The sequence below is a fragment of the Choloepus didactylus genome, chromosome 13, assembly GCF_015220235.1.
Source record: "Choloepus didactylus isolate mChoDid1 chromosome 13, mChoDid1.pri, whole genome shotgun sequence".
Taxonomy (NCBI): Eukaryota; Metazoa; Chordata; class Mammalia; order Pilosa; family Megalonychidae; genus Choloepus; species Choloepus didactylus.
In genome coordinates, this window is record NC_051319.1 from 68,459,514 (window position 1) to 68,487,188 (window position 27,675).

At 41.2% G+C, this 27,675-nt stretch overlaps 2 protein-coding genes across 3 annotated transcripts in view; one reads left to right on the forward strand and one right to left on the reverse strand.

The window, feature by feature from the left end:
- Nucleotides 1-10,233, reverse strand: part of MARCHF3 (membrane associated ring-CH-type finger 3) — a 155,339-nt gene extending 145,106 nt beyond the window's left edge. The window contains exon 1 of one of the 2 annotated variants that reach the window (XM_037802094.1): nucleotides 9,204-9,222. The gene's annotated coding sequence lies outside the window, so the exon portion shown is untranslated. Of the gene's footprint in view, nucleotides 1-9,203; nucleotides 9,223-10,016 lie in introns of those variants that run through there. The other variant, XM_037802092.1, reaches the window with a different exon arrangement.
- Nucleotides 10,234-10,439: 206 nt separating this feature from the next.
- On the forward strand, nucleotides 10,440-18,095 carry LOC119508494. Its single transcript, XM_037802097.1, has 2 exons — nucleotides 10,440-11,977; nucleotides 17,912-18,095. The coding sequence occupies exon 1, from the start codon at nucleotides 10,903-10,905 to the stop codon at nucleotides 11,530-11,532; it is 630 nt and encodes a 209-aa protein (XP_037658025.1). The 5' UTR covers nucleotides 10,440-10,902; the 3' UTR covers nucleotides 11,533-11,977; nucleotides 17,912-18,095.
- The last annotated feature ends 9,580 nt before the right edge of the window (nucleotides 18,096-27,675 follow it).

The window sequence follows — 27,675 nt, forward strand, 5'->3', positions numbered from 1 at the left end:
ACAAAAAATATATCAGAAATACAAAATTATTGAGAAATGAGCAAATTATTTTCATCTTTTTTATTCAGTAAAGATCATATACTTACTGAGTACAAATAGACATAAATTAGTGCATGCAAATTCATTAAGGTTTATTGTGATTCTAATCAGAATAAATATTTTCTTGGCTTATTTCTCTGTCCTTAATCAGTCTGCATTGTCTACCTAGGCCTTGCCAATTTGTGTCCAGAAAGCTGTAGCAGTTCAATGGTACTTACCAACTACACACCAGTTAGAAGGGGAATTTCAGTTTATTTCCCTAGTCATAACTTAAAATTGTTTGCCAACGTCTATTGCTCCCCTCCCCCCATACTTTTTTCTGGCTAACAGAATCTTGATTCTGTTCAAGTTCTACCTCCTTCCTCCCTTGGGCAATCATGGTGATCCTCCTGCTAGTGGTTGATTTAGAGATGGACACATGATCCACTTCAGACCAATGAGATTAGAAAAGAGATCTTCTGCAATTCTTTTTAGTAATGTGTTCTTGTTCTTTAAAAGGATACCCTGAACAGGGGTGGGGTGGCGAATGGGATCCTTTTTCTGTGCTCTAGAAATTGCCATGTTTGCAAGTGACTGGGCAAGGGACATCTAAAGTGCTGCAGCCATCTTGCAATCAAGAAGCCAACCTAAGGACAACAGAGGCAGAGAGATGAAAGGAACCTGTATCCTTGATGGTGTCACTGTGCTGCTGAATCAACCAATCCTGACATTTGTCCTACTTCTCACATGGGATAATAAATTTCCCGTTTATGTCAATTTGAATTGGGGTCTTGTAATTCATGCAGCAGGTTTCCTACCAAGTGTGGCACATTACCTCCATGTGGACATTTCCACTGGGAACTATCACCCATTTCTCTGTCTCAGGTAAAGTCTAGGACTGGAACTAGGACTTATGACTCCAGCTCAGTCAACTCCAAGAATGTTTGTCTATGGGATGATACAGTGTTTTAGTTTATAACACTAGGATAGTGACCTGGAAAAGCCCAAGGGGAAACACCCTAGAATCATGAGAGGAGGATAGTAATTTGACTAGTAGCCAGCACCAAAGGATCTTTCTGTCTGCAGCTTTCCCTACCTGTTTAAAAACTTTGACCTATACCTCCAGCCTGCCTGGGACATTTATTCTTCCCCAGGACCTAAATGAAAGGTATTTTCATTGGTATTTTGTTTCATAAATCTGAGCCCTTATCTAATTATAAGCATTTCAATAAAGAGATCACACAGGAGCATCACAGATCCTAGGGACAGGCCAGATGTTACAGAGACAGAAGCACCTTCACACTCCACTGAGACAAGGGGATTAAGGGGGAGAAGAGTTCCAGAGAATAAGCGTAGCACTGTGATTCCTAGTTAGGAGGTAGACTGAGCTGAAAAGGAAGGGGAGAAAATTTTCACAATCAAAGGACATTGGCTATTTTTTTAGCTTTGTAGAGCTATTTTAAAACTTAAAATATTAGGAATCAGTAAAATAAGATATCCATCTTACCAAAAAGCATAGATGATAACTAATTGTGGAGGGAAGAGAATGACTAGGATTATTGCTTGGGGAACTAATGGTGGTGGTTGGGAATAAGGTGAACTGAAAGATTACATAAATGTCTAATGGTTCATAATAAGCAAAAAGCAGTATGGCTTGAAACCAAATTAACCAGTGTAGTCTAACAAGCATTTTTTTTTTCCTACAAGAAAATTATAGAATTATAAATTTAACACTTAATGGAGAGCAGAAAATGTAATGCACACAGATTTCATAGTTTTGTACAGTATTTGAGAAATATTACTTGGAAAATGGGGTGAACATTATAACTAGTGAAAATCTGTTAAGAGCTCATAATTAAAACAGAATAGTAAATAGTGCCTTAGCTCTTGAAAGGGTCACCATCAGGATTCCACTTAATGTCTTCATTACTAATCTGTAAGAAAAATGGAAATCCATTCAATGTGTGGATGAAATTTAACTGGCAGATGTTGCCAGGAGCAGGAAAATGGTAGGAAAATATCTGAAGAGGTTAGAAACAATACAACTTAATTAGGGAGATTAGGGAAAATAACCTGAAACATAGAAAATAGTAAATAAAGTAAAATAAAGAAAGGTGAGAAGACCAAAATTCACTGGTAATAATTTGGAAGGGAAAAACAGAGTGACCACTGTTGGCATTAGCTGCAAGGTAATAATAACCCAGCCTCAAAAGAAAAAACAAGTCATGGCTAGTAGGAACAACAAATTAAGGACTTATCAATAAAAGACACATAGTCCACATGTCCCGTTCTTTAAGAAGTCAGAATAGGGCTACCCTCTGTTCACTATTTTGTGTATACCTGCTTTGATTTTTGTGGAAAGCTGCAACCCCTTAGTTGTAATGAATATGTCTTTTGCTAGTAAAGCTTTATGATCTTGTTTCTTAATGATAATACGTGAGCAGGAGGTGGTAAGAGTGATTAGGCAGGTAAGGGGATGTCACTGACAAGTATGGGTAAGGTTGGTGAAAAGGAAGGTATTGTAAAACTATCTTTTTTACTGTATAGGCCGTCAGAGCATATAATACCCCAGAAGAGGAGAAGCTGAATTACCGTGATCTTTTTCTTCACACCAGAAAGACACATGGGAAAGTTTTAGCAAAGCCCTTTGAGAATGGTCAAAACTACAGAGTTACTCTGGAAAGGAAAAGATTAATAACTGATAATGATAAAGCATTTTATAAAGTAGAGTTCTTATCTGAAAAGAAGGAAAAGAGAACATTAAAGAAAGGAACACATTATTGGAGGGTGGGGGCAAATTGAGAGACTGAAATCAGGGAAATAAAAAGATTAAGAGGTAAGTTTCTGACTGTGAGAATTTCTTTTTATGTAACATAATTGCAAAATGTAAGAGGAAGATTTGGTATTTAGACACTGAAAAGCAGGTATGAGAAAATGCCAAAGCAAAGCACCAACGTGAGACTCTCCACTAGATGTGTGGAAGGGGACAAGTGATTTGATACATAGACGTTTGCCTCTACATCCTCACTGAAGTCCTCCAAGGTTCCCAGATCCAAGTTGAAAGCAGAAGCCTTGGGATATGCAGGAACATGTACTCCTGATTTACAGGCTTTAAATGAAACCAGTGAGCCTGTGACCTAATCTAGGGCTGCAAACCCTCTCTGTTGTTTAGTACATCTACATGCATTTTAGACTTATCACTCAATTTTTTAATGATGTTTTCTTGGCAGGTATGAGAAGTAAGTGCCGCTATTAAGTGAGGCTCTGTCTTCCAGGTAAGACAGAAAACCAGCGTCCTTGGTCCCTTGCAGCCATTCAAAACCCCATGAAATTTAACATAAAAGGGCTATCCTAATGGCCCTTACCTCAGGCAGTTATGCTCAATTCAGCTGATCCATAAACTCTTCCTGGACACAAGGTCTCTACAGGACCTCAGCATCCCAGATCTTAGGACTGGTGCTTGTCTAAGCCAATCAGACCATCTGATAAATGTGACTACATAGGAGGAACTTCCTGAACAAAAGGAGTTTATAAATAAAAACTATTATAAATGTTAGTCTCTGAAATTAAAATTATCTGCTGGACTTTTAAAAACAAAAAAACAAAAAGAAAGCTCCCCTCAACAAATGTCAAGCTTCCCCATCTTGCCAAGCTTTGGATATCAGCAGCTTGCTCCTCAAAGGCCCCCCAAGCCTCTCCAAAGTCAAAGCTAGCAAGCCATCTGCATTCAATAGTGAAAGGAACCAAGCCTTCTGAGACTTCAGAAGACATGAGTGAGGCTGTCCCAGGCCTCAAAGTGGGGTCCAATGAGTCAGCTGCTCTTTAAAGATATGACAAGAGGTTTAGGGACAAAAGGGGAACTGGGGTGGTGGGGGGGTGGCTGACGGCCTGGACTAAGGTGGAAGGTGGTGACATCCTTGAAGAAGATAACAGGGAGGTAATGAGAAGGAGACAAGGCAAGAATGAAGCTGAGGGGCTTTGAAGATGGAGGAGGCAGGACTGGAGGATAGTAATGTGACGTGCATTAAGCAAATTAATGTGGTGCTTAAGCAAAATTTCCAGCTCTGGGATTCTAGTTTTTGCTACCATTCAAATGTTTGGTGAATATCTTTATGCATATTCCTTTTGAAGAAGACTTGCAATATTCACTTGTAATTCTTTCTAGCCTCCAGGGCACCTAGAAACTATTTCTTTCAAGAAGAAAGGTGTGGTCCCTGCCCTCAAAAAGCTCCCAGTCTGCAGCAGGGAGATAACAGAAGAGGAGATAAGGGCTCTGCCAGCAGAAGGCACCATGCCAAAGAGGGACACGAAAGGCTTCCCAAAGGTGTTAATGCTTGAACTGAGTTTTGAGTTAAATAAGAAGAGAAGGGGGGCTACTGCAGGATAGTTAATTAATATTTATTGATTTAGTTCATTTTCATTTGTAATAATTACCTGGAAAATCCTTTAAGGGCTGATATTATCACAACAGTTTTATTATTATCATTCAAACTGATAAATCTACCTGCCTTAGTGTTCAGGGGTATAAACTTAAAAAATGTTATACCTTATCTTTGGCTGGAAGTGAGTGGAGGGGGGAGTGCACTCCACACTCATAATTGGACAAGGCATCTTCTTGTTCTATTCACTGCACAGCAAAAAGTTTAAAAGGCATCTTCTTGTTCTACTTACTGCATAGCAAAAAGTTTAAAAAGCCTTCAAAAAGAGCACATTTTGCTCACTTGAAATATATGTGTATATTTTAGCATAAAATATACTTGGCAGCTTCTAACATAATTGGATGGCTATGCCTTGCAAAACTTGATTTCTTTTTAATCAAATTTTTAGAACCATACTGGGTTTCTTGACAGTGCTGCAACAGTGAGCAATAAATACATCATTAGATCAATGGTGGTGTGATGATGGATTACTGAAAAGAAAGTTCCAGCCAAGGAGAATAAGCCCAAAAGTCTCATTGTGCAAAGATTAATAAAATATTGTTTAAAACATAGATACTGAGTTAATATAACAGGGAAGAAAACACAGCAAAACAGAACAGAACAGAACCATGGGTTTATAATGCAGTAATATTGATCATGGATTTTCCTAAGTACTCTAGAGCAGCCACACTATTATATATGCATCTGATTAGACCCAGAGATGAGAAGGAAAAAGTTATAAAAAAGAAACTAACAGGGGAAAGCCTGCTGCTATAATAAATTATTTAAAAGAAGCAGGGTGAGTGAGTTGTGAATACAATATAAAACAGAATCAATGCCCCCAAGAAACCCCAAACCATCAGAACCTCCATGAATTTCTTACCACCCTGTCTGGCATTTTAATGGAGGTATTTCTTTCCCACCATTCTCCCACTCCAACCCACCCTTGATCATTCACTGTTTGCCCAGTTCTTTTCTCAGAGCTTAGTATTTGTTTTCCTTCTGTAACCCAAGATGCTGTATTAGTTACATTTTTTTCAGCTTGTTTCAGAAGAGTGTCTATAGGGCCACAGATGTGTGTATCTGTCACTTCATTCATCTGGATCTTAAACTTCCCACTGAAACTATAAGCTGGGACTATCTAATATGAAACACAAATCAACATGACTTTGATATTATCCTTCTCCTTTTTCTTTTTTCTTACTATCAGTATAGTTAAATCCCCAAACCAAAGCTAGGGTAAAACATCTATAGCCCAATGACCGTTCTTCTAGATTTGTAGAGGTTACTAGTTCCCAAACACTAAAGGGGGCATTTTGGAGGAGAAATAGCACAAATGGCAAAAAGTTAAATATTAGAAGTTGCTAAGGAGGCAAACTGACTTGAAAAGTGAATTTTTTTTAAAAAAAGTAGGTTCAGCCATGGGGAACAGAGTAAGGCAAGAAGCGTCAAAAACTTGAAAGTTAGATGTAAAAAATATGTCATGGCCAAAAAAAAAAGAATAATTGTTGCTTAGAAGCTTGTAATAACCTATGGCCAGTTTCTAGAAAAGCAGCATTCTACTGTAGTGTTTTGTGTGTTTTTTGTTTTATATGATCAAGGGCTATGGCTCTTTATTTTTCCTCATTTCATCCTATCATGCAGAAACTGGGGAAATGAAATTAAAGAACTGTATTTTGTCAGAGTAAACACATCATTAGCAGTATAACATGACCCCACAGGCAAACAGCAACATGTCTAAAATACAAGTTCAGAGAATTCCACATGTAGGCTTTGCTGCCATGTATGCTGTGACCTTTGGCAAATTATTTGCCTCTCTGGGTCAAGGCTGGCTGGTTAAGGTCGGGGTCACTGAACCAATTATCATATAGGGTGGTTAACTTTGTAAGTAAAACTGTTCCGAGTTCACATTCAATATAAAAAGAAATTCTAAAAGACAGGTAAAAAATTGTAGAAGATATGAATGATATTGCCATAATGCTAAATATGAATGATATTGCCATAATGCCAAATAAAAACAATTCAAAAAACAAGGTCAACTTCTCAGTTACTGGTGTCATCTTTGAAGATGAAAGAAAGGATCTAAATATTATTACTCTTTTGTGGTTGCTGTTTGCTCATCTGTAACAAACTGGAAAAAATTATTGTACTCTAAGGATTGTTAAGATAAGTGACCTATAAACATGCCTGCCAAGTGCTTCTTAAAGCAGAAATTGCTCCCTAAAAGTCCCAGTGAGGATCCAGTGGTCTGGAACAATGTGGGTTTGACTCCAGCATATCTAAGTCCTTTTGTCATCAGGGAAGTAAATATTCTGGGCACTTCTGACCTCTGAGGAGAAGTCATTTGGTTTTTTGGGTACTGAGATGGTAGAAAGAGGGAAGGGTAACAACTTCTGACAGATCATTTGTCTTTTAAAACTTACATAGGAGTCTTAAATTGAAAATTATGCCAGTTCAAAATGGGAGAATGGAACTCAAATGTCAGTATCAAACTATAAATTAAATTTAAGAAAAACTAATTGGCAATAATTAAGTCAAAATCCACACTGATTTCACAGAAAGGAGAGGTAGCAATCAATTCTCAACACATCTCTCTATAATGGTGAGAAAATGTATTTACTCAATTACATGGACACCTCAAAAAAAAAATATTCTAAGGTGATTCAGAAAATGAGAATCACTGGATCTTCAGACAGGTGGCTCAGATTCTCCTGGTCCAGAGGCAGGCAGGCTGGCCACAGCTTCCCAGGGAAATCCTTCATCTCTTGTAAGCCTCTACTTCCCAGATAAGGTTCTCACTTTGATTCTGGTCCCCATGCCTGGAACGGCCATTAAAGGGCCAAAGGTGCCTCCTAAGGACTAAGATCTTCCTAACCTCCAGGGAGAAATGCTCACAATTATGAGTTAGGGCCAGCAAAGTCACCCTAGAGCCCTTAGGAACCCACTGGACTCAGGGTAGGGGTGGTGCAGCTAAGAATAGGGAGGGATCTTGGATTACCTGGCTTCCCCAGACAGACTTCCTTAGAATTGGGGCCAACCTGGAACAGGGACCGCTGAGGGTCCCTATAAATACTTCCAAACATAGGACAAAAGATGCCCATTGCTGAAGACAGACTGACTTAATGCATATTAATTCCACAAGGCTGGTAAATGCCACCTAAGAATTTATGAACAATTAATTGTTAAATTAACTCATATGCAGTAACTGTTCTTTTAAAAATGAACAACATTCTAGTGTTTCTCAAAATATGGTGAGGGACGCCACCGGTATCAGAACCACCTGGAGGTGCTTGTTTAAAGTGCAGATTCCTAAGCCCCACCCCAGACTTGTGAATCTGAATCTCTGGGACTGGAATCCAGCCCAAGAACTGAATTTCTAAGGAGCAATCCAGTGGATTCTGATGACCCAGAAACGTGGGAGAATTTTCTCTATATAGTCCATCAGAAATTTAAAGACATTCACAGATTAGGGATTTGCATATTCCCCCAAAATGTTTAAATACTATAAAAATAAAAACAATTCTTCTTATGATGAGCTCTTAAAAACCATTCCAGTTTAATCTGCCTATATATAATGAACACCATTATTAAAATGTGTTTATGAGCATAAAATTATTGGGAAGAATATCAACTATGCTTCTAAAAATATTGCTTTTATTTTGTCATCAAAGTAATTATGCTATTAAATAAACATAGTCTTTTTAAGTATTGGTTACTTGGATGGAGGAACTTATTAAACTGTTATACTCCTGCCATAGCCTTTTAGTCATAGGGATTTTTGTGATAAAGGTTTTTTTTATTACTTTTTAAACTATAAATTCTGAACCATTGTAACCAGTGATTAGGCTGAATATGAATTTATATCCAACTTATAAATTTCTAAAAACATGTTTCATTGGAGTTACTAAGTCTGCATTAAAGCTCTGTTTACTTCTATTAAGATGTTTTTTTTTTTTTTTCTGGTGTAGAACAATTCAGTTTTAATGCATTCTCTTAAGTAAAAGAAAACAGTCTGATATACATGCTACTGCAAAGCGGTAAACCAGTGTTGCAAGGTGACAAGCAACTCATTTCTTTTTTCTCCTTTAAACTACCCCCTCTCCAAATAAGACCATACTTATTTCACAAAATGCAGTTTGCCATTTCTGGAAAAGACAAGCATTTCTTCCAGCCTGCACCAAAAAGCACAAGTTCAGGCCCAATAGTGAGCGAAAATAGAATTTGAGGGGCAGGTTTTGTTTGTAGCACGTTGTTCCTTCTAAGGGTTGCCCCCTACCCACCGCTCCACTCCAGTGCCCTGACTGAAGTATATATGTTATGTTTTAACAGATGGGCCGGCTGGCGGCTGCTGGGCAGTAAAACAGAAACCAGGAATCTGCACGAAATGGTATTGGACTGAATGTTCATAAAGTTCATGGACATACGCTGACCCAGACAGACCAGGCAGATCCAGACATGCTTACACACACACACACACACACACACACACACACTATTTAGCTATATAAATCTCAACATTCTTACATATTTCCAAAGATCAAAATACTATAAATTCTGTACTCAAGCATCTACCTAGTAATCCCAATAAGGTCTCATTCACATCAAATAAGAATTCCAGGAATTAGTACATTGAATTATATTCATTCTATACAAAATATGAACTACATGTCTATAATTGCCCTCAGAAAAGCAAGAAGCTTTCACCTCCTCACCACTAACGGAAAAAAAAATCTATCCCAGACCGAGTCACAAAGTGTCAGGTTTAACCTTGAATCCTCTGTTTTCAGTCCCTGTCACAACTTCACCACTTAAACACACAGGTGCTTAAACACCAGCCGACCAGCCAGGGGGTCCTTCTCACAGCTTCGTCTTGGATTCTTCACGACTCTGAGCACAGGGACAGACCCACACTGGCCCTAACGAAGTGTTTCGGACACACCTTGCAGGTGGATGTGGAAGTCCGAGCAGCTCATGAGAGATGCAGAGTCTAGTATTAATATAAAGTAATTACTTTACAAAGTTTAATATCCGCGCTGTCAATTCCTTTCAAACATTACAAAGCTCTGAAGCCCCTGCTACAAGAACCCAGATGGTCACTTAAGTTCTCTGACCGCCGACGCCTCATCCCGAACATGATGACTTGCTCAGCCTACAGATTCAGACTCCGACGCCGGGTCATTGCACCGCATCGGCTTCGGCATCGGTTAATTTTTCAGGAACCAGTCCGCACGCCATCTAGGAACTGCCGCCCGCACTCCACCCGGCACCGAGGCCGCCCCAAGCGCGCGGTATCGCCGCCGCAGAGAGGCAGGGGACGCGTCTCCGCGCCCCACCTAATGATAATTACAACAAGCCAAGTTCGTGCTTACGCAGAGCCGCGTCCCGGGCAGAGTCGAGATGCTTTGAAAACAAGAAGTTTGGGAGTAGGGATACTGGCACGGAGTAAATCCCGCCTAGCCCTAACCTCCCCACAGTGGCCACGCTCGGGCTGACCCGCCGACCGACGCGCGCCAGGACCCCGGCTCGCCCGCCGCGGAACAGCACCGAGACGAGCCGCTTGCCCTGCGCGCTGCCACTCACCCTGCTCGCCGAGTCCCGATCGCAAACCGACGCCCCTGCTCCGGGTCCTGAATCCCAAGTTGCCCCGAATCGGCGGCTGCCCTCGTCCCAAAAGACCGGGGCACATTGGCTTGGGTGGGCACCTCAGGGGAAGCACGGCAAGCCCGGCGGCCGCCTCGGCTCAGCAGCTGCTGGGATCGCGCTGACAATTCATGGACCCGCTCAGCGAATGAGGCAGAACCCGGAGCTGAGCCGACCGCGCTCGGAAGGGAGGCGGGGCCGGGCGGAGGGCGGGGGTGGAGCCAGCCCCAGGCCGGCCCCCGCGGGGCAGGGCGTCCAGCGCCCCCGTGACTGGCGGAGTGGGCAGCCAATGGAGACGGCGCCAGGGCGCAGCCATGGGCGGTGCCGAACGCCCGGCTCCGCCCGCAGCTGCGGTCCAATCGCCTGAGGCTAGAGCTGACGGAGGGGACCCTCCGCGGCTGGGAAGTTCGCGGTTACCGTGAGCTCAGGCTTCTTGCCCGCCCCGCGGGGGCGGCTACAGCGGGACCTGGGCTGCTACAGCCGGACCTGGGCGCCTCCTGAGGGAGTTGGTGGCCCTGGACGGTCCCTACCGGATAGAGGCCTGGGCGCGTCTGGGAGCTCCGGAGCCTCCCGGTCTTGGCGCTCTGTGAAGCGGGAAGCTCAGCAGTAGCGCCAACGGAGATCCTGTGGACAACGCCAGTACCTGGCCCCCACAGGAGTCGCGGAACTTGGCGGCCCTAAAGGAGCCGCAGCATTTGGAAGAAACGTGGACACAAAGAGAGTGAGTCCCGGGCCTGGTCACCCAGCCGTCAGTGGAGGCCCGGGACTGGGACTGGGAGCTCCCGGCTCCTCGGAAAAAGTTGTGACTTCAGTCTGGGGGTTATCTATGAAACAAAACTTTAGTCCTGCACACCCCTCCCGGAAAATTCATTACTGGCGCCCGGTCCCCTGCCTTTCTCAGCATCTTCAGCGGGGGACCTTACCAGTCTTCCTGTTCTCTTCCCGCCTCGCCTCTGGTGTGCAGAATCGGGGAGCGAGCGAGAGGTCTGGGCGCTCGACGGCTCTAGAACTCGTGAGACCCTACCCCCAGGTCGGATTGCCCTGCAGAGTGGGGTCCGCAGCAGTAGGGCCTTCGTTTGTCCCCTGCGTCCTCCAGGACTCAGAGGGGCCGCCTTCGTGGGCGGGAATGCTGCGAAGCGAGCAACATCTGTCCAGTCTGCGCTGTCGCCACCTTACTTGGATGAACACATGGGGCGAGCTTAGAGACCTCGGCAATGGAGTAGGAGCTGGGTGTCTGAGCCCCGCCTATCACGGGGTCACTTCCGGCTGGGTAGCCCTGGAAGATGGCTTCGTGGGCTCTGCGCTATCTGACGCGGCCATGTCACTGCTGTTCCTTTTGCCAGAGTCTGGTCTTTTCCCCGCCGCTATAGCACACTTGGAGCTGTGGATGCTGTTACAGCGGGTCATACAGCAGAGGTTCGGGTGTATTTACTTTCCATTGAGGCCTAGAATGTAAGCAAGTCCTAGACTTTAAACTCCATGTGAGTAGGGGTCTCTCTCTGTGCCTAGACCTCCACCAGCCTTAGGTGGGCACCCAACCCATGTTAGAATGAAGGGATGCATGACCAAGAAAAAGGAGTCAGGCTTCCTGGTACCCTGACACGCACCTTCACCAATGACCTGCTTGTTTCCAGCTCAGTTCTGCTTCAGTTAAAGGCCATTGTCTCACTCAGATGCCAGAAGTCCTGAAAAGGGCAAATATTAATGGACATGATGTGTGAGGGAGTATGGACCTCAGCAGGAGTTATTTCAAGGGTTCCCTACCCCCCATAAGTTCCTGCATTGTAGGAGATTTCTCATGAGCAGTTTCTGATGGGGGCCACTGAGGAGAAGGAAGACAAGAGACCTGTGACTGTAAAGGAGTGAAATGGCACCTCTGCAGGGAAGGCTGAAGCTCTGAGGTGAGCTTAATGTCCTGGATTAAGTTTCAGTTCTGTCTCCTCACTCCCTCTCTCAAAGGGGAAACATTTCTAAGGTAGGCTGTCAGAAAAGCAAGAAGATTGGGGCATGGACAGTCCTTAGAAGACCCTGAAAAATTGAGCAATGATGCAGAAATTGCACATATTTAAACTCGTCCTCATCTAGTGAACCAAAGGACTGGTACAGATCTGATTCAATTCCAGGGGTTACTTAGCATGCTGCTGAGTGGCCTGGGGGAATGGTCTTTGCCCACAGGAAGTGAGATATAGGCTATATGAATGGAAAATCCATCAGGTCTCTGCCCAGGTCTGGATGGGCACTTGAGGTACCAGACGGAGAGGCAGAGAAGGCCAAGGGGAAGGAAGACTCCACTCCCTGTCCTTGATCTGTTTAAAAATTGTGCTTTTCTGTTCGCTTCCATGAACTTCTGTAAGCCTTTCCCTTGAACACTGCCATGAAAAACATCTTCTTTGGGTAAAATTATCAGGAAATTCTCATGGAGGAAATTTTTTTCTTTTGAATTTTTTTCCTGCTCCTGGATCTAATGAGAGAAAAAGTTTGCCAACAGTGTTTTTCACAGATGCCAGTGATTATTTTAAAAATCACCTTAGAAATAAGCACCAAACACCAGCTGGTGACTGTACTTGTCATGGTATTTACAATAGATGATTAAATAAAGCACATAAAAGGAATTTCCTTTCATGAAATAAATTAGAACTAAACAAATGACTTCTACATCCTGGTTTCCATGGTTTTCTGCTTGTTTGTTGTTTCCTATAGACATGGCCATCCATGGTTTCTCGGACAAGAAATATCTTATTTTCCCTATTAGAGTATGGGGATGACCCATACTCAAGAGATTGTTAGGGGAACTAGCAACGAAAAAATGTCTCATGTTCAAGTGATAAGCCATTGTTAAATACCAATTACAACAGAAGATGGTGTGGAAATATAAGCAGTCTAAATGTGCTCTGTTTCTTCCATATCATCCATTGTATAAAGGAAAATGAAATCTGTTATTTGTCCAAGAACCCATGGTGGTCCTGTCCACATGAAACAAACAGAAAACCATGAAAATCTGGATGTGGAAGGGATCTATTCAGTTCTAACTATTTTGTGAAAGGAAATTTCCTTCCCTCAAAGGGATGAATAAGTTTGTGAAATGGCTTGGGAATGAGAAGACTGAGATGGGTTGGTGAAAGCCGGGCTGGTCCCTTTGTCAGCATTGAACAAATCTGCCTTCAATTGCCCTACTCCAACACTGAAACAATATTTGGGAACCTTCTTAACTTCACTGGGGTGATTGGTAGGAGGTCATGGGTTCTAATCCTAGCAGCTGCCATGGTGAGCACTCCTGGCAATCACTTAACCTCCATTTACCCTTGATTCCTTGGCAATATAACGGCAGTGGCAAAATCAGCCCACTATGTTTAGCTGCTTAAGGGGGGCACTGTGACAGTGGTTACAAAGTACTGCAAATGCATGGCATTTATAGCATTACTGACTGCTGAAAAGGAGAACAACATGATATTGAAATGGGAAAATAGTGTGGTCTGAACAATTCCTCTTTATATTTGCAATTTCCATTTCTTTTAATCTCTTTGGATTATTGTCCTTTCATTCTGTAAATGAAAATGAGGGAAAGGGGTGCTTACCGTCCCTATTCTTTGATTATCAAATGTACTGGAAGCTGTTGATGGGAATGAGTCAACAAAACAAGATGGGTTGTAGAAGCAGACTAAGGGTTGAGGAAAATTTTAATGTGAATAGTATTTTCCCCCTCTCTCCCCACCTCCCCACCTCTCTCATCATATATTCACTTTGAAAATTGTTCACACTTTGAAGAGGTGGAGTTAAAGGTCTTAGCAAAGAAATGCAAAGTCAGAATCTGCAGCTCTGCCGTGGATTCATTCTAAGACCTTGAGCAAGTTGTTAACCTCCCCATGTCTTAGTTTCCCATCTATGAAACTGCAATGATACTTCTGCCCCATTTCACAGAGATGAGAGAGATAACTAATGATAAGGCACTTTGAAATATACTTGCTGTGTAGACTACAAAATATCATGTAGGTGTTCCTGGTAAACTAAAGTATGCTGTTAGTTTGTACACAATTAGGAGATATTTTGTTACAGAGAGATTCCTCTTGCACAATATTGGCAGCCAGGGTTATGCCACCTACAAAACAATGATACCACTTTGCATTTGAATGACAAAGCAGTTGGTCCATATGAGAGTTATATTGCCACAAGTTGAACTAAGTTAAAATATGAAAACAGAAATAGGTGGGTAGGGGAAGCTTCTATTCCTCAAAAACTTGGTGTTTCCTCATACATGCCCCATGAGAAAAATTACATTGAACTTTAAAAAATAATTGCCACTAAGTGAGGACGAGCCTAATGAAAGACTGGAATAAACTTTGAAAATGATAGCCTGATATAAAACTAGATAAATTGGTCAGGAATCCACTAGGAGAGATTAAAATACTCTTAATTTTAAAACTTTAATAACAAAATGAGTAAGACTGGGAAATTAGCCATTTGGAAAAGGAGGATCATGTGCTCAGGTGGGGGTTGGCGGATGGGCAGAAATGGTTTCCCAACATAAGCCAAAAACGAAAACAGTAGGGAGTTCTGAGAAACAATACAGAGAGTATGGGCTTTGGAAACACAGCAGACTGGTGCTTGGATTTTCTCTCCACTCATTGCTAACTTCGAGACCTTGGACAAGTTGTTTAACTTCTCTGAGTCAAATGAGGTGAGGGTTGGGGCTGAGTAGATTTTTCTCACTGGTTTCTTGTGAACCTCAAATGAGAGGCCCTATCTAACTCTTAGCACAGGGCCAACCTCAGTGTAGGCCCTCTACTGGTACTAACAGAACCTTATATTTATTGAATACTTATTACGCCCATGCACTATTCTAAACCTTTTACATTGAATCACTTGATCCTCACAACCCTATGATGTTGCTTCCATCCCCTCTTCCTCAGAGTTTCCATCTAAATTGAAGGATTATTCTAGGAATAATATCCCACTATGCAGTACAAGTCAGAGCCTCTTTTTGTAGAAACTTGAGATATTCTAAGAACATTCATTTTTCTCTAGGACAACCTCTTTCTTGAACATATCAAGAAAGAAAATAGCGTTTTGAACTAGAATTGCCTTGCTTTCATGTAAAGGAATAATCCACTCCTTTCCTGGTACTTAGGAGACCAGTTTGCAGTGAGTTCTTGATAGCACGTTTATTACAATAAAGTGCATGGGGGATTCTGAGTTTGAGACAAAGAGAGCCATAGAAAACAAGATAGTGATTCAAAACTCCAGACCACTTTCTGGGTCTCAGATTGCAAGCTACGAGAAGATTTGGGCTCTAAACAGATGAGCATCATCCTCTGCATTTTGGATTTAGTGGGATAAGTTCCCTTGAGGCAACAATAAAGGAACAATAACTGGCCAGCCAAAGAAATAAGGAATGGATTATGCCTTAGAAATGAATTGTATCATTAGTTATTATGAATACCCCAAATTATAACAGATTCACATGTATGTATGCCAGGGAAAAGTAGCCGTGAGCTATAATACACAAAATCGTTTATTACCGAAGAGAATTTAGGTGCTAATGGGGATGTTAGTACATCTGTGAAATTCTGGAACCCACAAAGGATTCCAAGATATAAAGCCAAATAAAACATAATAAAGAGGGAAATGGTTTTGATTATATAAAATTTATATATAGCATTTAATTTTACATTTTCAAATTGCTTTTCAGTCATTGGTCTATTCTTCATGGCACACCTGGGAAGTACATCCCTGCTATTATCCTCTGTTCACAGCTGAGGCAACTGAGACTGAAAGAGGCAAAATGTTTTGTCCAAGAGCACAACAGGGGCAGGGTGAGAAATCGTTTGTTCATTTAATCACGCCTATTCAGCACCTACTCTTGGCAAGGCACCACGGTCTGTGTGGTGGAGGTACACAGAGGTGGATAGTTGGGCCACTGCCTTGCAGAAGCTTGCAGTCTGCTGGGGCAGTAAGTGGTCCATGGATTATGCATCCAGGAGTGCTTTAGATAGTGAGGACCAGGGTTTAGAGGAGAAGGTGAGAGTCTCCCTAAGATTCCTAGGGACAGTTGGATTTGAGACAGTCCCTTGAGAGACAGGTGGATTTTCACAAAGGGAATCTGAGGGTGGTGAGAATGACATAGACAAAGACATGAAGCTGGGTAAATCCAAGATATATCAGAGAATGTTTGACTACAGCAGGTAAGTGGAGAAAAGGCTGGAGAGTATAAGGGAGCAGATTTTACAGGACTCTGAGTACCAGCTAAAATATATGGATTTCCGCCTGTGGGTAATGGGGGCTGGTCTCAGTCCCTGACTTCTCCCCACTAACTGATTAATCTAACATGTACTGAGTGCTAATATATGCTTAGTCTATGGGTATTTTCATATACATAGGCTTTTTTAAGCACAGCATTCCAATAAGGTACATACCATTATTCATGATATGTATGATGAATAAAACTGAGGCCCTTAGAAGTTTGAGACTTGCCCAAGATCATGTAGCTAATAACTGACAGGGATAGGGTTTGACAGTGGGACTCCTGGCTTCCTCATGGAGAAAAATGGTAGAATTAGTGCAGATTCTGGGCAGTGTACTCAGGATGCCCATCTAATAATATGCCCCTTACCCATAGCTCAATGTCTCACCAGAAATATTAAGTACATAGAAAGGAAATAAAATCAATCCCTCAACATGTACGTTATTTTATGTCTAAAGTCAGTTTCAGGTCAAAAAGAAAAAGGATGTTTTCCCTTATATTTTCTGCCCTACAATTAACAACACATGCTGCATTTTGATAACTTTAGTCTTGTGGGTATCTTTAATACATTCTGGCCTCAGCTTAGTCTTTCCACTAAGCTAGACTCTTTCTCCAGAGTTGGTCAGTTCTGGTCCCTAATCCCTTCCCCTTAGCACTGCAACCTAACTCATTAACCTTAGTGCCTTATGCGTTCTCCATCTCAGTTTGAACCTGTGCCCATCAAGAAATAGCTTTTTCCCTCCAGACACAGGATACTAATTAGAATTTTTGCTATTTAATCATCAGAACTAAAATACAAGTGTGAGAGAGTATTATTGTTAACCCAAAAATATTTAGAAAGGAAACAGATTGTTTATTTAAATCTTCCCATAATGAAATAAAGAGATGCTCTAAGGAGGTGGGTGGATACTTAAGTGACATAAAGATTAAAACTGAAAATTTTGATGTCTTTTAAGTAGGGTGCTTCTCATTGTTCTGTTTTTGTGGAAGAGATTTTTGGTAAATGCCTGTCTATGATCAGTCAGAAAAGTCTTTGTCTAGAGCAAATATTTACCATGCATCACAGCCAGTGTAACTTTCTGCATGAAGACAAATGGGAAAGCACTGAAATGGGACATTTTGAAATCCTAACTCTAATAGACAACATTGTCTTGTCTCAACCCTCTGGTGCCTCATTGGCATTGCCCACAATGCACTTTGTGACTCAAGTTGTTGAATGTTTCTCCATGTTTTGTTGTTGTTTTAGGAAGTTGAAAGAGGAAAAGCAAAGTTAACATGTAAGAATGATCGAAGTTTTATCTAAGATCTTAAGGATCACCTTCAAAAGATATGGAAAGCAAGCACTTGAACAGAAAATTGTACCTGATTCTTCTTCTGTCTTAAAACTCCATGAACTTTTCCTCTGATTTCAAGGAGAGCAATGGGCTGGAATGTGGATGGCCCATGTTTCACTGAGGAAATTGCTGAAACTAATTCATGGTTGGCTTCTAGATCTGCAAGGCAGGGGAATACTTACTGGAGATATTGGGAAAACAGGACGTTGAAAGACTCAGAGAAAATCATGTAACTTACTATAACAATTTGCACCTCTTTACAGGAGAGATGTCCACAATGCACACTTTCTGGGGATGGTCCACATTGACGGAAGAAAGTGTTCCCAGATAAGTGTATCCCATTAAAGGCAAGTATTAGCACTAATTTCCCCTGCATTTTGGTAAAGGATATTTACTGAAATGAAGCCTGTAAGGCTCTTTCTCCCCCTAAAAGGATTTGCAAAAATGCTGGGATGCTAAAAAATTATTGAGGTAGAAATATTCTGGAATTAACCTTAATTTAAAAACAATAGCTGCACAAAATAGATAATTTTTCCAACCAATGAGGCTCACTGCATTGAGACTCTAATCACAGGAGCTTCTGAGTTGTGATCAAGGTCTAATGGGTGTCATGGGTATTAATGGCATTTCAGCTTGCTACTGCTGAAGGCCAGTTTAGAATTCCATGGGAAACCTGCATGTCAGTTGGCCAAACTCTGAGAATCTCTAAGGCAAGGTTGTTGCTCTTGTCCTGACTCAGGACCCAAGGTCATGGAGTTATAGCAACACTGTGAGCATATCAAGGAACTTTCAGTAATCTCTATAGCAAGCACTACAGTATTATCCACAGAGGTAAGTACTCAATATATATTTGTTAAATAGGATTTAATTATTAGCAAGTCCTGAGCCTTACCTTTTTTTCTCCATAAAAAGTTGGCTTTATTTATCGTTTATTTACCTTATCTCAGTTGTGCCGTCTTGGCATCCACAGGGACAGTCCCCTGGAAGCCAGGGTAGCCCCGGCTTACCGAAGCAGACAGCTGCTTTCAGGAATACAACCCAAACCCTAAGGAAGCCAAAGAGGAAAGAGCATGGTCAAGATTAAGTGGCATCTAGGAGGGCTATGCTTGCTTAGGGTTCATGGGCACAGCAGCTCTGGTCAGGATCAGGGCCAGTGCACTAATTCTCATTTAGAGTCACATAAACCATTTCATTGTAAATGAACTGGCATATGGGAAATGGATCTGTCCCTTTAAACCATGTGGTCCTTTCGAAGCAAAATGATAAAAGGGAAAAAACGTGTTTTCTGCCTCCCTTTCCAAGAAGCTGAAAATATAGTGCTAATTAGTCCTTAATTGTGGATTTATTACAAGACCTGTCTCTAATTCCAAGGCTAGAGATCCCTCCCCACCTCTCCATTCTCACACACCCCTAACTTGAGATAGGTTTCAAGGTCTCATTTTGACCACATTTTTTTCACATTTTTTCCGTCACCTGTGGGAGATGAGAAGAGACTAAATATAGCCATGCAAAACCCATCAATAACACTAGAAAACAACTTCAGGCTTAACATCAACAGTGGGTAAGTAGCATTAGCTTAAAGACTTGTGTGAACATGCACAAATGTTTTTGAAGAATATTTTTCAAAACAGAGTACCAACAGGCATAATCTCTAATTGCATTATAAATGATAAGAGAAGGTTAACAAACTATTTTTTCAGGGCTGTTTTATATTCTTGTTTGCTGCTATCATTGGCCCTCTCTTCCTTGGTGACTGGAGAATGTGTCTGCTTATTAGTCCTGGCGGTAAAGGGGAATTGCTGTACTTTGGTGGTGGGAAAGGATCTTTCAGATGATAGAGTTGCAGGAAGACTCATTTTGAGTGTTTATTTTCATGTTTGCTTCATTTTAAGTCTGTAATTAGGACTTCATACCAGTCTAATAAGCATGGGTGTAACATTTTTATGTTTGCTGAGTGCTTTACAGTCCTCTATTGGGCTCCACAATTCCCCTTGAGGGCAGGTCAGTGTAACTGCCTACAGTTTACATTTGAGGAAATTTGAAACATAAAGGGATTATGTGATTTGTATGAAGTCACCCAGCATGCAATCTTAGCTAATGAAAGATGACTGCAAATCTCTTTCCAAATAAGAAATGCCTTATAAATCTGAGGTAGTATTAATGGACGTGATCCTAGGATGAGTAAAATGCTCTCTGTGAGTAAAGTGCATTCATACATGCTCTATAAGATTCCTTTTTTTTTTTTTTTTAACTTCAAGGTGACTTTTGAAATAGCAACTCTCAAACCTGGCTATGCATTAGAAGTATTTCTAGAGCTTTCAGAACATGTGGCATCTGGGCCCCAACTTGCCCTGTGGAATCATAATCTGAGAGGTGGAACCCAGATAAAGATCCACAGGTGATTATAATGCTCAGCCAGGGTTGAGAACCACTGCTCTAAACTAGAACAATAACCTCAGTTAAGCCTAGAGCAACGACGAGACATTGTGTAGACAATTCAGGAGAGAAAGTCTGGCATCTTCCAGGCTCCTGTGCACCAGTTCACAACTATTATTAGCAAAGGAATTGCCCTCCATGATATAATCAACAATAGCATCCATATGTGGAATTTCAGGAAATAGTGCAGAGATTAAAGTTTATTAAGAACCATCAGTTTTTCAAAGTTATAATTTATTGTCCACTCTTGGGTAATATTTTTATTCTGAGTACCTTGTGTTTTGTGATAATTGACATAGTAAGAATCTAAACTATGTGTCATAATTATTAATCCAAATATCAAATGTTTATTGACTACTTGCTATTTGGAGATTTCAGAGTGAAAATAATGGTCTTTACTTACAAGGGGTTTATAATCTAGTGATGAAACAGACACAGGCAGAAACATGCACATGTGCGTGTGCACGCGCACACACACACACACACACAAACCTTCTAATAAAAAGCCACACATATTAAATGATAAAAAGTACGATGATAGTTCTGCATGAAGCATTATTCCTAACAGCTACAAGTTGGAAACAACCCAGATATCCATCAGCTGATAAACAGATAAATAAAATGTGATATATGGCATATTATTAAAAAATAAAATGGAAAGAAGTACTGATACATGCTACAACATGGGTGAACCTTGAAAACATTATGCTTAGTGAAAGAAGCCAATCACAAACGACCACATGTTGTATGGTTCCATTTGTATTAAATATCCAGAATAGGGATATCCATAGAGACAGAAAGCAGATGAGTGATCACCTAGGGCTGGGGGAATTGGAGGAAAATGGAGAGTGACTGCTAATAGGTATGGGGTTTCTTTTTGGGGGTGATGAGAATGTTCTAAAGACTGTGGTGATGGTTGCACAACTCTGTGAATATATTAAAAATAAGTGAATTATACACTTTAAATGGGTTAATTGTATGTTGTGTGAATTATATCTTAATAAAGCTGATAAATATATATATACCCACAAATATATTTATATATACCCACAAATATATATAGTGCTATATGAACTTGGAGGAAAGAAAAGGAATGATTGATTAATTTGAGCTAGAGGAGGGTAGTGGAAAATTTCATGGAGGAAATAGCAGCTGAGCTGAGCCAAATAGGGTGATTTTGTAAAGTCAGATGGGAGGCATGCTCAAAAATACTGTCAGAGTCATGGTGCTTTCATGCAAGGACTAGTTATCTCGAATAGATGGAGATTAGGATGCATGAAGGGTACCGTAAATGGGGGCTTGATGCAAGGCTTTTACTTCAGACTAAGTTCTGTACTTTGGTTTTCATTTCATAGGCAATGGAGCCATGATGGGTTTGTGAGTGGCCTGACCAGACCCGTGATTTGGGAAGATAATTGAAAGTGGTGACACAGTGAATGGGTGATGGGATGGGAGGGTAGTGAGTAGAGGAGAACATTTAGGCAGCTAAGAAGTAGAATCATAAACATCGGGGACTCTGGGGAGTAGTTGAGAAGGCACAGGTTATGTAACAGTGCAGTATCTTTGACTAAATAAGCCTGGGTCCTTTTTTGAGGTTATTTAGAGTCATCATGCAAAAACTGTTGTTGAAATATCACCAATCTGCCAAGTTATAGTTCTTTCACACTTTATTGACAAGGGTTTGATTACAGAAACTCTTAAATTTCTTAACAAAGGAATGTGTATTCTGAATAAAGGATGAATTAGAAGAGAGAGATGCTATTCTACCATTCTGCGAGCTCTTTCAAACTGATTTGAAAGATTTCCCTTGTTGGAGATGAAGCAGTCGTTTTTGGCCTGTTCTAAATGACTAAGTATTTACATCTTGCTCAGATAGCTTCCCTAGAAACACTTCCTTTGGTGTGAGCAACTTGGATTTACTGTCAGGGCAACACCTCCTATCCAAGCCCACACTGCTTCTTGGTGCGGTCCGCATGGGCAGGTGTTTGTAAGCAGCATTTTGTTTTGCTTCTAATAAGAGCACAGACTCTGAAAAGCATAGGCTGAATATACCACACATTATAACTTTCACTTATAAGTATTTTTATTGAGAAGATCTGAAACCGTGGGAGTCTTAAGGAGAAGGAAGAGTAAGTCTGTCTTTTCTCCTAATCATGCAAGGCCACACCTATGTTTTCCATAAGAAGGACAGGCAAGCAGATACTGGGCAGGTTCAAAATAGAAACAGTCTCTCCCAATGCATGGCAGTGTACTCCCTGGAGATCTGTTAAGGCCTTCTTTGTGGGCTTTGGAAGGTATCACAATGATACTGCCTGTGGCTAGCAAGGTTGGGAACAGGATCCCTGACAAGGGAACACCATGCAGAACACCACTGCTGAAATGTCGCTCTTATTTGTGCCTGTCAGTGAACAGTGACTAGACAAGCCATGTTAGCCATGATTGTTAGCAGAGCTAATTACAGCAGTCCCAGGTGGGAGGAATCCCAGCAGCCACCTCTAAGGGACTTCAACACAAGTTCAAACAGTGGCTTTGCAGGCAAGAAATGGAAACAGCCCCTTGGAGAATCTTTAAGCAACAGTTCTCTGCAACTCTGAACATGGATCCATCTCTACTCCACAGTTAGTGAGGGTTCATGTTCAAAAGAGAACCACAAAAAGAGAACCACCAAATAAAGAAGGAGGAAAGGGATGCATAAAGCCAAGGGTAAAAGTTCTGGATTAAATGAGAAGAGAATTGGGTATTATTCCTTGGGCTGTCTTTGACTCTCTGCATCGCTTTATGGAGGTCATTTCCCTTTTCTGGGCCTCACTGTTATTATTCAAAAATAAGGATAATAATAGTGGCCCTATTTATATCACAGGATTGCTGAAAGAATAAAATATGATGTATTTCAAAAATTAAAGCTGGGGGAAAATAGAAAATGCTATACAACTGTAGGATATAGTAATGTAACTGCTCTTCTCCTTTTCCACATTTTCCTTAGAAATGATAAAAGGGAACAAGAAAAATAAATTGATGCCATTTTAGAATCTCAACTTCATTTTCTGATGCCGTTGAGTAGTTCTGTGGTTTGCTCATCTTCACATGAGCCTCCCCTTCCCCATTTTGTTCAGAGTACCAATTCTGGTGTAAATTCATCTCCATTTTGAGAGGTAGAGGAAGACTCTAGGAATCTGAAGAGGACCAGCCCTCTCACCCATCTAGTTCCAGTCTTCTCGTCTCCTGCTGCAGCCCGAGTCTTGAACACCTCTTCTCTCACCTCCATGGGACACCCAAGGTGGGGAGATGTGGGCCCTGAACAAGCATTCCCATGGGCAAATTGGGACTTGAGGAGACACCTCCAGAACAAAACCAAAAAGAATTTGTAATGTGCTGAACATGTCTTAATCTGGGTCTCTAATTACATTCTTGTTCTTGCTGAAAGTCAGCACACTTCCAACCAGGCAAGGCACATCCACTTATCTGATGGTGTGTCAGTGATGGAAAAGGATTATATTATAGATTTGGCAGGGAGGAAAAAGATGATTTATTTCCAAGGGTTGAAGATTTATCTTTTCCAGATATGTGAAACTGTCCAGAGCATTTAAAAAATATCAATGATATCAGTGTTTGGTGACTAGAAGGTCTTGACTTTAAAATAATAAGAGATTTATAAGGCTATCAAATCCATGGTTTAAAAAAAGGATTTGACAATAGCATGCCAGTGAGACTTACCTGCCCCCTTGTAGTCAGATCATGTCTCCATTTAAATGGGCATGTTATGTCAAATTTTAAATTTCCCCCTTTCTCTTTCATCCTCCCCATGATTTAACTTTTATCAGTGTTAGCATATCTACAAAGTCTAAGTGGGGAATTGCACATAATTATGGGTTCTGCACCAGTGGCAGAACCAATGTTTATAATCATCGGTTCCACTCTTTCTTCCTCTTCTGGACAATTTAGTTAGAATGATAGCAGTGTCCTTTATTTTTCTTGAAGGCATCCTTTGGCCTCACTTTGTGGACAAGTTATAAAATATACCGAGAAACTAAATATTGTATTTTCCATGTAGTCACACCAATACAAATAATAGAAAACAACACTTTAAATGAATAGACCAAGAAGGGGAGAACTTTCAAGTTACGTATTGCCTATTAAATGTATTTGGTAAGGCCAAAAGATAAAAAAAATTATTTTTCTATCCTAAAGGCTGTGACCACCCTGGACATGTTGGCCTGTGCCTGCCAGCTAGAGTTACTGTTTTATGCTATTAGGTGAGAACGTAGTGGCATCCTTTGCCCTCTCAACCTTTTCTTTATTACTGGTTTAGAGAAATCTGACATTGCTAAAAACTCTAACTTCAAAAAACTTCTGTGAGCAGGATCCTTGCCAAATTCAGGAATCTTGCTAGTTTGCAAGGCAAGAGCTGTCATGTGGAACAAAAGGCTGATACTAGAAGTCAGTGGTCACAGTGGGAATAAATCTCATGGTCTGTGGTTTCTGAATGTCTTAGTCTCCTCTGACCTTAAAGGAGTTGTGCTGGCTTTATTGAGAATAACTACAAAGAAAACATAGGGTGAGTTGGAGGTAAATTTTAAAACTTAGCTTCTCAGGCAGGTATTTCCCAAATTCTAATGCCTCTTTTTTACCCAGATTATGAATTGATGTCTAGTTTCTCTTCTTAGCATTAAATTCATAACAAAGAACATACAACAATACCTCACTTATCTGGTCAAGGAATAAGTTGTTCTGAATAAGAGAGTTTCCCAGCTGACAGTTAATCTAGCCCCATGATGAAATTGCACTATTTTAACCCATTTTCAAGGGAAATTTTTCTAAAGTTTGTTTCCCTCTCCTGCTTTGTGGTTAGGGCATGGGTTGTCTTTTTCATAAGGACTTGGGGTCATTGCTGGGATCTTCTGCATAATTCAGTGTAGCAGTAAGTCCATCAGGTTTTCTGAGGGGAATTGGGTCATGTTGGTACATTGTGATTAGCACAATGAGGCCAAAGGTTGAACTTGCCTTTTAACTTGTATCCTCTATTTCTTGATGTTCCTGAGTAAAGAAAAGTTTCAATTATATTAGGCCTCCTTGTTGCTGAGAGTAGAATATTTTCCATCTGGAATAGTACAAATATAACACTTCAGTGTGAGGAGAGGACTCCCCTGATACTCAGTACTGGCCTATGGTTGGATTTGCCATATTGCTTCTAAGCTCCTGGCTGTCACTGCTCCTATGTGTTGCTATTCTCCATCCTTTGCACAATTTAAATCTTATTTTATCCTTTCCCAGCAGCCTTTTCTGCCATTCTAAGCTTTAGAATTCAGAAGTTTTGGCTTTGGGAGTTATATATTTTGAAACTGAGAGGGGAGGTAACGTAAAATATCAGTGGCCTAAACTGAAGTCTGGTCAAATGAGGCCAACCTCTGCTGGCTCCACCTCGGTAGTTGAACATGGATTTCTGTGTCAATGAGAGTTAAAAGACTCTGTGTCCAGTGGAGGATTTGGGGGTCACAATATCAAAGTATCACGGTCTTTGTGGTGGACAAGAGCCTTGGGTCTGATGCGAGTGTGTCTGCAGGCTAGAATGGGTTGCCATGGTATAGTGTTCCAGGGTCAAGCATTGACCTTGAACCCTGCTACCAAGATGCTTAGCTCTTCTGAGATGGACTGAAGATTATGGTTGCCTTGTTCTGGCACTGCTCCAACATTGCCTGCCATTTTTGGGTGTTGAGATAATCAATTACATCAGGTTTTCAGCTCTTCCCTCTGATGCTTTTTCCTAGAGGGTCAAATTGGATACATAGGAAAACTTCCTGAAAAATGGACACTATTATATTTTCAGAACCTCTCACTCATCTCACTGCATTGTCCTTTCAGTCTACAACCCCCCCCCCCCAAAAAAAATTGTTCTCTATAAAGTCAAATCACCATTTGTATTAGTTTTCTATTGCTACTGTAACAAATTACCCACAAACATGTTTCACTGGGCTAAAATCAAGATGTCAGCAGGACTGGTTCCTTCTGGAGGCTCTAGGGGAGATTCCATTTCCTGGCCTTTCCTCCCGTCTGGAGGCCAGTTGCATTCTTTGGTTTGTGATCTCTTCCCCACATAGCTCCAACCTCTTGCTTTCATTGTTGCATCTTCTACTTCTTTTGTAGTCAAATCTACCTCTGCCTCCCTTTTAAAAGGACACTTGTGATTACAGTCCTTTGGTGTGATATCTTTATTTTCTGTCTCTCCCCCTGCAATGCAAGGCTCAGGAGTCTAGGAACCTTGGCTATCTTTTTGCTGCTCTATCTGCAGTGCTTAGAGTAGTGCCTGGCGCTATCAAATAGTGTAAGGCATCAAATAATGTAACTTGGATGACTTTCTTCCATGCCTGGTTCTACCACTTCTCATTCTCATTCTCTTTCACTGGTTCTTTCTTTACCTGTGTGATCAAGAATGGTGTTTCGCAGGTCTGGTGCTAGCTCTCTTTTCTCCTTATATGCCTGTGAAGGCAGTAATATCCATATTTGGAGAGCTCTCAAGCCCAGACTCTGTTTTGCACCTCTAACTTTAATCTTTACCTTGATGTACCACAAGCATGACACGTTCACTGTCTTTCCCATCCAGCAAATACATTCAAATATTAATCCCTCCTTCCTTTTTTATTCTCCATTTCAGGCAATAGTAAGCATCAGGATTTACCTAATAGCAAAAGCAAGAAGTTATCCTAGACTCCGTAACACTCTTGCCACTTCTACCATCCAGTTAGTCATGAAGTTGTGCCAACCTCACTTCTAAGAATTTCCTGATATCCATTTTTGTACATTGCCATTGCCCTAGTTTAAGTCATTACTCCCATGGGGAACTTTCTGAAGTAAGTTATAAAAGAATTTAGCAAACTGTATATCTTGCCTTCTCTTGAATATGATAGAATGAAATGCATGTTAACTTTTTTGGATGTGTACCAAAGTTACTGATCATTGCCAGGCCTGCTTCCAGTCTTTGTGAGTGGGCAGTGACTATGATTTTCATCCCACATGACCTAGCTCCCTTTAGCTGATTGGGCCAGGATGGGCACCTGACCCAAGGATGGCTCCATCTGTTGCCTTGATGAGCCAACTTATGACATGGGTGATGGGTTGTAAAATATAAATGAACAAAATTCCCCTTTTGGGATTTCAGAATAGAGAAGCACTGTATTGCTGAACAGAAAGGTCAGCAGGAATGATGGGCATAAGCAATCTGCAGTTAGAAGAAAGCAGATACCATGTGTAAGCAGGGAGCTGGTGGTGAACTGGCAAAGGATAGGGAAAGAAAGAAGCTGAAGCACTATGAGAAGAGTGCTGTCTCAGTTTCTGGTGGTTTCTTAATAGTACTTCCTGAGACCTGGCCATATTGTGATTCCTATTGTCAGATTCCCATGAGATTTCTGCATTACCAACAACCCCTACCCCCACCCCCAGTCTGAGTGAATCCCTGCTTCCTGCAATAAATTGGTCAGAGAGTTAGGTGTTCCAGCAATCCCTTATAATGTAATGATGAGACATCTGGAAGAGAGCACTGTAACTACCCTAAGAGCAGCAATATGAAGCCCCAAACTCAATATTTATTCAACTCTTT

Excerpts from the sequence above, each read along its gene's own strand:
- LOC119508494 (XM_037802097.1), top strand. The coding sequence starts at position 10,903 with ATGAAACAAAACTTTAGTCCTGCACACCCCTCCCGGAAAATTCATTAC.